The 11,919-nt window shown below is 34.7% G+C and overlaps 1 protein-coding gene across 1 annotated transcript; it reads right to left on the reverse strand.

The window, feature by feature from the left end:
- Positions 1-389: 389 nt before the first annotated feature.
- LOC146735206 (epoxide hydrolase 1-like) lies at positions 390-5,050 on the reverse strand. The gene is given in 7 exon segments (XM_085506819.1): positions 390-508; positions 511-645; positions 963-1,129; positions 1,831-2,029; positions 3,546-3,628; positions 4,133-4,257; positions 5,006-5,050. Coding segments are annotated over 7 exon segments (873 nt in total).
- Between the last annotated feature and the right edge of the window lie 6,869 nt (positions 5,051-11,919).

Genomic DNA, 11,919 nt, shown 5'->3' on the forward strand with positions numbered 1-11,919 from the left:
GACAGATGCATTTCTCAAGAACATGATTTATGTAGTAACACTCTCACTAATCTCATCCTCAGAGCAAACAAGATTGTATATGGCATATAATCAAACCATAACTGTATAACATAATTCGTTAATTATTATAATCAATTTGTACACCAAATTGGTGACACAAATTTAACACATCTGTAATACTTTGTCCGTCATCATTGTTGGATGAAGAAATATTCTCTGGTATTCAGTAAATATTTTGAAAATGTAAATCTGCGTATGTAAATTACATTTGTTTACAAGATATTTGAACGCACAGCGAACAAAAACTGAGATTATCTTGTTGTTTGATTAATACAATACTGAAATCGTAATTAAGATAAATTTACACCAGTAATGATACAGTACTGTTGTTACCCTTGCAGAAAGTCGTGCATGGCATCATTAACAAGCTCAGGCTGGTCTTGTTGAACCCAGTGACTTGCGCCTGGTATTAGTTTCACGTTGATATCATGCACATACTTTTCCAAACTTCAGTCAAAGCAATGTCCAAAGCAGTGTCTTCCTCACCCCAGATCAACAGAGTTGGTGAGGTTATAACGGCTGATTTCAACTTTGGAGTGTAGCGGAGTGCAGCTCGATAGTAGTTGATCATTGCCTTTAAAGCACCTGGGTTTGTGAAATATGACAAAACATTATTAATCAATGTGGTCCTAACTGGGTAGGGATGTATTTGATTTTATAATAATGATTATGATTACAATTACTTTGAAATCACAGTGAATTTGAGCCTCAAAATGAAATATGCTAATTATGAATGGATTTTACCCAACAACATTTTTATCATAACTCATAATTGTTATAAATACAGAATTATTGGAAGTGAGCAAAATATGATAGTACTAGTAGGTGATACCACGATACTCTATGGGGATGGCAGGTGTCCTAATGATGGGCACATAAAAAATACATTTATAAACTTTTACCTTCTCGTTGGCAATTGTGCTTGAATGCTTCCAAATCTTCTGCAGTGATATTATCTCTATTTCGGAGTCCCACACCACGTCCATGAAACATAGCTTTAATTCCGTTATAATCAGACATGCTCAGAACGAACTCGGGAAGATACGGAAGCTGAAAGAAGAACATGTACCTGCAGAAAAAAAGTTGAAAAATTAATATTTATTTGTTATTTGTTATTTGTTATCAACAGCCATTTAGCTTTCAACTACACCAGGTCAGTGCAAGTACAAAAGGTGACACAATAAAGGAACAAGAACTTCTACAAGGCAAATGCCACAGTCATAATCTTGATATGGGTCCCATAGTACATATACAACATGTCTAAATACAGAGTTTGTTTACACAAAATTTGAATATGTTCTGCAGGATGACTGTGTCACTTTAAGGAGACTGCCAGCTTTTCACTTTGATTAGTTTCCAACTATAGTAAAATTCTAATTCAAAATTAGACCATAAGTAATGCACCATATTTACATAAAACCTACTGCATCAGAAAAGCTTTGGTCACGCTACTTTGTTATTCAGTAGAAAAAAAAATGGGGAAAACAATTGGTAAGTCATTTTAGTTGGAAGAATGGGCAGTGAATCTAAACTTTTCTAAATAGCATAACAATTTATCCACATTTTACTACAATGAATTGAATATTATTCAATCTTATATTTGGGATGATTTGAATAAAATTAAGATTGATGAATTATATGCATGAAATAATTATAGAAAATTCTTACACTATATTATAAGATAAGCGGTATAAATTTTGAATGAGTGTGATGCATTCTGGGAAATCCATGAATGCTAGCTGTTCATCATTATGTCTCCTATTTACTTACCAAGACATAAAGAACTGCTTCCGACTTGATTGTATAAGCTTCTGCATTCTTTTAGGGTGTGGACCGTTCATGATAATCAGTTTATCGACCAGATCAGGATACTCCATAGCAAACTGCCAGGCGACTGCCGCCCCCCAATCGTGAGCTACCAGTACGCAGGAACTGTAGCCCAAAGCTGGGATGGCATCCCTCAGATCACCTGAGTTGTGGAACATTTAAAATAACTTTGAAATCTGAATATTTTATTCACTGATTTGGTAATCATGTTTTTTTTTTAATTTATTTACATTATGCTATCATCTTGGACTTCTGTATTTTTGTCCTTTTCACCAACGACAATTTTTTTGTTCTTCAACATTCAACAGCCCACCCCCAGTTTACAAATGGAAAACTCCTTATTATTATTTTAAGATTTTCTTTGAATTTGACATTTCCATATACTCCATTCCACTAATGCCTAGATATGATGCTAGTAATATCATTTATTCTTCACTTATTCCTCACGCCATGATTGTCTAGATAAATTGTAGTTACTAATTGCAGTCAGCAATTGAATTTCGCCACATGTAACTTTAAAAATGCCTAATGAATACAGACTATTGTTTCACCATGATTGCCCCCAAAAAAGAATGTCAGTTTGATCGTGATTATCTTTGTCTTATAATTACTAAACTATGTTGCTAAATGACAATGGTCCGGCTTAAATAAGTGGAATAGTGCATAAATTTGAGGCTACATAATGAGATATTATTAGCATCATATCTAGGTATTGATGGAGTGAGATATCATATGTGGAATACTGCATAAATTTGAGGCTACATAATGAGATATTACTAGCATCATATCTAGGTATTGATAGAGTGAGATATCATATGTGGAATACTGCATAAATTTGAGGCTACATAATGAGATATTACTAGCATCATATCTAGGTATTGATGGAGTGAGATATCATATGTGGAATACTGCATAAATTTGAGGCTACATAATGAGATATTACTAGCATCATATCTAGCTTTGAATGGAGTGAGTGGACTAGTGTATGGTCTTCTATGGCCAGAGTTCAGGGGCATAATGAATGAGAAAAATAAAATCAATGTCTTTATAAAAACAAGTTAACTGTACTTGTTTTCAGTGCTGAAACCTAACTTGTAAAATCTATGAACAGTGATACAAATTTTAGAAAACTTGAAGCCCGCAGAAAACAGGTGAAAGACAACTGGCCTGTAGGGATGCTAAGCATAGAAATACTAGCCTTTGGAAATTAAACAAATTCAGCGTGCCAACAAAATTATACACAATTATTAAGAAATGTTAATGAAAATTTCTCCAATAAATTATGATTTTGTTCATTATCATCCACCCTTGAGTTATTTGTCAGCTTTGATTTGAATTTGTATGCGGATGAGTATTAATTAGATTAATAAACACAAAATATGCAAATAAGCTACTTAATAAATGCCAAATTATGCAAAGTAGCTACTTAATAAACACCAAATATACAAAGTAACTACTTAATAAACACCAAATATGCAAATTAGCTACTTAATAAACACCAAATATGCAAATAAGCTACTTCATAAATGCTAAATATGCAAAGTAGCTACTTAATAAACACCAAATATACAAAGTAACTACTTAATAAACACCAAATATGCAAAGTAGCTACTTAATAAACACCAAATATGCAAAGTAGCTGATTATTAAACACCAACCTGTAAGATGATCTATAGTGTATGGTGCTATACCCGAAGGTTTGTCAGAATCTCCATATCCTTTCATATCTATGGCAACGACTCTGCAAAAAAATAAAAAAAAAAACATATTATGTAACATATATTGTACTGTGGCACATAAATTGGTCATGGTTTTAAAATCCTGCTTGATGTTGATTCTCAGCATTGAACTTGTGATTAACATGAAGATGAAGACCCCCTAGGGCTAAAAGTATTTCAAAATACATTGTTGGAAAGTGTATAATGATAGTATAGCAGTTGTTGCACCATATTATTAATTAATAAGTTATTCATATATCATATTCTGGTAATTAAGGCTACCAGATTTGATATACTAAAAAATAACAACTGCAGGAGTAACCAAAAAATATTCATAAATAAACAAAAATAACAATAAAATATATAAAAAAAATGTAGCCTTACTTACATCAGATTGTAATGAATACACTAACACTATACACTAACACTAATTAACACTATACACAAAGAAAACAGTACTATCATAAAAGTCAAGTAAATATTTAAATTACAGACATTAGATATTTCTCAATGACTTCATAACATACCTATAATCATTTGAAAATTCCTTCATTTGGTATCTCCATGAATACCAGAATTCTGGGAAGCCATGGACCAATAGCATCAGTGGTTTATTTGTATCACCATTGGCAACATAGTGAATTTTTAACTCCTTGAAAAATAAACAGTGAATAGCTAATGAGTGGTATGCATTTAGTGAATTAATGGAACTGCATGTGTGCTTTCACTTCAAATTACATGTACTAACATTTTCAGTATTAAATCATATCTATGTTTGTTGTTAAAACATAATTTTTATTAAGTTAGGCCAGACTTTTTTATTCCTCATTTCTATAATGCAATTTTTTTAAGGAAAGCGGGAAAAAAAATAAAATTAATTCTTTTTTCCCATTAGATTTGTGTGATTCTCAAAGAATTGTAAGTGAGATCATTGATCGGAGAGAAGAAAAGAAATACAATTTTATTCTATGTATAATCTTGTTTCTCATATGCGCAAGACTTCGGTACTTTGATCATGCCGATACTCCCACGAAAATGCAACTAGGATTTGTTATGCGGCGGGTGGAAAAAAAATGAAAGATAAAAATAATTATTTTTAGTAATTTTTTGCACTTACAATTCGGCCGGCGCGAGAAATTACGCTGAAATAAAATTTTATTTCATTTTCGGCTCCTGTTCATTCAGCGGGTTCGCGAAACAAGGGATAATAAAAGTCTGGCCTTATGATAAATAATTCAAACAAGCACAACTTGAAGTTTGACAGTTTATATGATTTTATAGTACGACAATGTCTTCAAAATTATTTTAAATAAATACTGACATGGAACTCATAAAACTGCCATGCTGAGTGTATCGTATATTGTTCGGCGGGCGACCGAATGTACGCAACGCCCACTTACAGCGGCGTGCGTGGGCCTAGAATCACTTCCGGGTCCAGCGATCATACTCGTATATGTTTTTACCTTTGTACGGAGGTACCACAGGGGCCTGACGATCTATTCGTCTCAATGCATGAACGTCTATGGGACCGAGCGACTATGTCCCGGTACAGGACCTTGTCCTTGCTCAAAATAATAGAAATTATGGAATTGAAACAGTTTAGTAATGTAAAGCAAGCATATGTTATTAAATTTAATCATCACGCTCCGAAACCACGAAAATCACTATTACTTGTTTCCGGCTGATCAGCTTGCACTATATATAAGACTTATATATACTATAATTGATGGTTCAAAACTAGACGATGCAGGGGATAGTTGTAACGCATTGTTTCACAACGAAACATGCGAGTTCTTGGCACCGTTTGTAAAGTCGGAAAGTCAGAATAAATTGAAAAAAAAACATCACCAAAGAGGAGTCGGCTATAAGCCACGCCATTGTTGACTTATCTGTGGCTCGAGCGAAGCAGCAGTTCGCTAAAGAACACATCGACAGAAATGATGTAACAAGTTTAAGTGTTGACCTGTTCGTTAAAGATTATGTGCAAGAAGTGATCGCTGGGGGCGCATTAATTAATTATTGTGGTCAGTATGTTGGACAAGACCGATATAAAACTGGCATCAGTGACATCCAATCACTTTCCACGGAGAAATCAAAGCGCAGTATTTTGCAGACTGGTCCATGTGATATATTAATATGTCCAGGACAAGTTAAAAGTAAAAGTCAGTCACAAACACCGGACACATGTACAGTCGGAAAACATCCGAGACATGCGGATCTTTGCGAGTCTCAAGAACTGCTGTCGGAAAGGGCGCACGATCACTGGGACATCACAGAAGAAACTACATCGGATGTCGATGATGTTGTTGAACGTTCTTACTGTTCGAGAAAAGACGAGTGTCTGCTTTCGTCTAAACCAGCATGTGGCGCGAACGGCGCCAACACGCGAAACATCGACGAGACCTCTAATCGTAGGGAAAAGAAAAAGTAATCCAGGACCAGATCATTCTTGACATTATTTAAATGGAAGTCTAAGAAGCAAACTGTGGACGGGAAACACGTTGATTCGTTGGAAAAAGACGTCACTGTGCAAGTTTCTGATCGACTCGCCGATAATGACGCACAATTGAAAGAATGAAACAAACCTGGCAGCCAAGAACAGAGTAACAAAACGACAACTAAAAAAGATAATTGGTTCAGAAGAATAAAAAGGAGGATGACGAAAACAAAATTGACGGTGCATAAATAGAGGAAATCTCTAATGCTGAATCATTTCTGCCAAATTCGTGGTGGACAATGGCAATCTGTAACAGATACATTATAATTAAAAGAAAATCGTACAAATGTGACATTTGAATATATACTACAATAAAATATTTGAGTTTTTAACTTACTGTCATTATTTCGAATATGAGATATGAGTACTAGTACGTTCATGCTTTAAAGGACGGTAGTCGTCGCGCCACGCATGCGCGAGCTATATGGGTCTCATATAAACAAAGATGGCGACTTGACTGTTCAAAGAGTACAAAATGAGACAGAAAATCATTTAAAAATTGTTGTGTATTGATTCACATACATGCAAGTCATTAATATTTAAAGTTTTTACGGAGAAAGAAGGATGTTTTTTCAAGAAAGTGGCCATTTTGGAACATTTTCTATAGGAATCCATGAAAACACATTAATCCATGGAAAACTCGTACTAAGATTCAAAATTCTCCAATTTTTCGTGACAGCCATATGTAGCCCTCATAACATGACATACACTTTTTTTAGGATAGGTCATAGGATATGATGGACCTATAAAAGTTAAACACACATTCTTTTTTTCAATTTTCGAGGTCGTTTTTATGGAACATTTAGTTCGGTGACCTTTTTAATACCCCCTTGCTGGATTTCTGAGAATGATTTTTAAACGTTTTTATATGGCAACATTATAAGATTAAGCCATATAGTAAAAGCCAAGAAAAACCAGCAATAATTTTAATGGTAACCATGGTAATTCTCTTGTGTGATCTTATACTTCACAACATTGAACTGTAGCAGCACCCCCTTTGATTTATATTTTTATGAACAAACTGTAACACAAAAACAAAGACATTTTCTTAGGAAAGGTTTATTCCAACAATTAAACATGGCAACACATTTATTAAGGGGCTTACCCTTTGATTTCGGGAGTGGGTGGGTGTGTCGTTTTGTTGGCAATTTCTATCATAATATGTGAAATTATTTTTTTTTCATTAAAATTTAGTTTGAAAAACTAATTATTTTCAAATCACTCAACCCATCCCCCAAAAATTGGTGCACCTCTAAAAGCTCATAGATTTACTTGTGTCTACTTTTGTGGCATCTTTTCTGGAGAGATTTGAGACTTTTCAACACTATTTTTTTAACTCACGAACAAAAGTAATGAAAAGTCAAAAATCTTGCAAGAAAAGCAGCCATAAACAATGAAATGGGTGCAAGTAATGCTATGAACCAACACCTACCCTGAATTATATTTGGCTCTGCACATTATCTCTGTATGTAATAATTGTTTGGTCATAACAATAAAATAGCAGCAGACTTCATCACAAAAAGTCTCTCTCAAAGAAATTCACATCATTATGCATTAAGTGTCAATATTACATGTAACTTTACCACATAGTCACACATTAAGATCAGATATATACAAATGACCATCATAATTCCAATTACCACCCCCGGCCCAATGCGTTTTTGGTATATTGTTCACTACACCGGTTTGGTATAGGGGTAGCAACAACTACCATATCTTCATATAAGGATTTTTCTCTCCAATTTGTGTTTTGATGCCAAAAATGGTTAAGAGTGGTAATTACTTAGCTGACAACGATGTTGTGTTCGGTGTGGATCCCACAAAATGGTCACAACATACGCAATATATTGTTGGTTTAGGAAATTCCTGACATCGAAAACAATATAATTCATCTGTTCATAAAATGCAAAATGGAAGTGTTCGAAAATGTTACAAATTTCTTATTTGGAAAATATGCGTCAACATTGTGAACACACAAAAGCGATTTAGTGCGTGACAGAAATAGAATCCAGTCGCTTGATTTTTTTTGGATGAATGGTTAAAACAAAATGGTGAATGGATATCACGTTATGGTGAATCAATATAACAATATGGTGAATGGATATCACAATATGGTGAATGGATATAACAATATGGTGAATGGATATCACAATATGGTGAATGGATATAACAATATGGTGAATGGATATCGCAACATGGTGAATGGATATAACAATATGGTGAATGGATATCGCAATATGGTGAATGGATATAACATTATGGTGAATGGATATCACAATACGGTGAATGAATATCACAATATGGTGAATGGATATCACAATATGGTGAATGGATATAACAATATGGTGAATGGGTATCACAATATGGTGAAAGGATATAACAATATGGTAAATGGATATCACAATATGGTGAATGAATATCACAATATGGTGAATGGATATCACAATATGGTGAATGGATATCACAATATGGTGAATGGATATAACAATATGGTGAATGGATATCGCAATATGGTGAATGGATATAACAATATGGTGAATGGATATCGCAATATGGTGAATGGATATAACATTATGGTGAATGGATATCACAATACGGTGAATGAATATCACAATATGGTGAATGAATATCACAATATGGTGAATGGATATAACAATATGGTGAATGGGTATCACAATATGGTGAATGGATATAACAATATGGTAAATGGATATCACAATATGGTGAATGAATATCACAATATGGTGAATGAATATCACAATATGGTGAATGGATATAACAATATGGTGAATGGGTATCACAATATGGTGAATGAATATCACAATATGGTGAATGGATATCACAATATGGTGAATGGATATAACAATATGGTGAATGGGTATCACAATATGGTGAATGGATATAACAATATGGTAAATGTATATCACAATATGGTTAATGGATATCGCAATATGGTGAATGGATATCACAATATGGTGAATGGATATCACAATATGGTGAATGGATATAACAATATGGTGAATGGATATCGCAATAAGGTGAATGGATATAACAATATGGTGAATGGATATCGCAATATGGTGAATGGATATAACATTATGGTGAATGGATATCACATTATGGTGATTGGATATCACAATATGGTGAATGGAAATCACAGTATGGTGAATGTATATCGCAATATGGTGAACGGATATCACAATATGGTGAATAAATATAAAAATATTGTATAATTTAATATATTAAATTCACAACAAATGTATTCACACTTTATTTGGAACGTCCAAACCAGGGCCGGGTCATCTTTTTTTTCCTGGGCCACATGCGGTTCGTGATGTCGCATAGTAAAGAGAAGCACTGATATTTTAAAAGACAGTATTACTGGAATAATTTCCCCTCGTAAACAGACTGATTACATGACACATTATTATTTACTATATGTACATGACCAAGGTGTCATTCGCACATAATGGAGGAACAACTAGTATAAAGTACAACTGGAAGCGATGTGAAATGTGTTGTAAACTAGTATGCGAATAGTTCTGCGATTTATAACAAATTAATTATTTGAGTGTTGCCGGGTAACAAGATGAGAAAATAGCGAACCATGAATACATGGCTTTATATGTTGTTTGTAATGTCCGAGCTTTTGCCTGTGCAATTCCATCACCATCTAGTCATTGTAGGCGGTGTACACTACAAGTTATTGCGAACTGTTCTTTTCAGTACAATCAGAGAGTCGTGGCGTGTTGTATTTCTGCCTGCATTGGCAAGGCGCTTGCTGTGATTGCCAGTTTGAATTCCGTGTTGAGTTTTGGTTGGATGTAAATCTTAAATTATACTCAGAATTGTCCTTGGGGAAAAATGTAACTGATTGTAGGTACATGTCGGGTTTTATTCTATACATATCGTGCTGTCAATAGCTGCTCGCTTGACGGTGTACATACCGCTGCGCAACATAGTAGTTTTCTAACCTGGTCCCGTCCACAGCTAAGCTATTGAGATTCGTCCATAGTCATCAGCAAAATTGAAAACAATGTTCGGTTGACTGTCACAACGAGCAAATGCAGACAGAGAAGGCACTGGGACTGTCAGAAGTACACTTATTAACATTACTGTATGCATGATACACAATAAATGAACTGAGGGTACTTGCAAAGTGTTTTAATAACCACTGTCTATGCACACTCCCATTTATATGAACTATATAAACTACATGCATTGTTGTCATGTCAACACTCAGCAATCCTAGTTTGATATCAATGAGTTGTTTTTCAATTATTCCCCTTGTTGAAACGCAAAATTGTCCAAACACAAAAATGAAAAAAAATCCGAGATGTTCACTCACCGTATTGTTAAGAGCAAATATAGGCGATGGAGAGTATTTTCAATACAAATATGGGCGAAGAAGCGTATTTTTATGCAAATATGGCTTAGGTGGGTAGTATGGTATATACGTGTAAAAATGACAGATAAAAGTAGAAGAAGATTACTTTCCTTGGACTTAACAGAAGCTATCTAATATGCCTCACTAATTGGTGTAGTATGTAACTTAGAACTATCATCATCGTCCTCACCATCAGAATTCAATACCTGTTATGTTTTACATCAATTGGCAATTGGGGATGTCTGTCGTACATGAGAAGGTAAGGGGATATCGTGTACTTTCATTTCAAGTGTGTGTGTTTCCTATGCATGTACCATGCATGTCCCTTTTCATTTCTTTCGCTTTAGAATCATAGCTATCATAATAAATATAGTCTTATTAAACCCGTTCACGGGCTTCAACTGGAATACTAGGAAATAGTTCGAGACTTTCATATTTCTGTTACTTCGCATGGTATCTGTATGACCTCTGATTTAAAGTTGCGCGAGTCAAGTCAAGCAGAAATCCCATAATAAGAATTTTTAATAGAAAGTTTTGCAGACGGAATCACTACCGCATATTGGGTAAAATGGTCAGTCATTACTAGTATGATAGCATCATGTATGAGATAATCCATACATAATAACATAGATTGGGCTGTTTGTATGTTTACCAAGGTGCAGTCACTTGTGGCGAGTAAATCTTAATCACAATTCTTAATCTTATTTTCTAAAAAAACAATTTGTAGTGAACTTAACCTTTCTATGGTGCAGAATCTCATCCTTGAAACCTAACTGATCCTATTGCCTGAGTTGAATTCCGACCCAAGGGTTCTCATATATTTGTAAATCAGCTTTTGGTGCTTGGCCCTGCTCTCAGTATACCAATCTTCGGTTCTTTTTTCTGCAACTTTTGCCATTCCATTATGGTAACTGTGGCTAGTTATACTTTCCTGGAGTAGGTGGTGGATTCACTGAACTATCCAGAATGACCTGAATAATACAGCTGAGTGTCCACCAATAAGGTATGATGCCGTGACACATGGCTTTCACTCCTGGTATGCATACCATCGCTGTCTCTCTCTAGATAACTGAACTGATAATCTGCGGTCATGCTTCTAATTTCTGATTCTCAGACATCATAGGACAATGGATTGTTATCTGATAAATCGGGGAATTTGTTGCCATACAAATAATCATAGAACTGTGTGGTTACCCATGTTGATACTAGGAATTCCAGTAGTTTTACTCCATAGCTGTCACATACATAGCTACTATTCCCCTCTCCTTGATATAAAACGGCTCCTAATCCTGTAAAACTTGCATCTGTGTAGTTCAAATGGTTGTCTATAATCTGGAGAGGCGAAGTAATTCTGGCGTCTCCTCTAATGCTCTGGTTTTCTCAGGGTCGGTCTCAATACCTTGATCTGTTACCATATATCCCAAATATTT

This window comes from Saccoglossus kowalevskii, chromosome 13 (genome assembly GCF_978046115.1).
Source record: "Saccoglossus kowalevskii chromosome 13, keSacKowa6.1, whole genome shotgun sequence".
Classification (NCBI taxonomy): domain Eukaryota; kingdom Metazoa; phylum Hemichordata; class Enteropneusta; family Harrimaniidae; genus Saccoglossus; species Saccoglossus kowalevskii.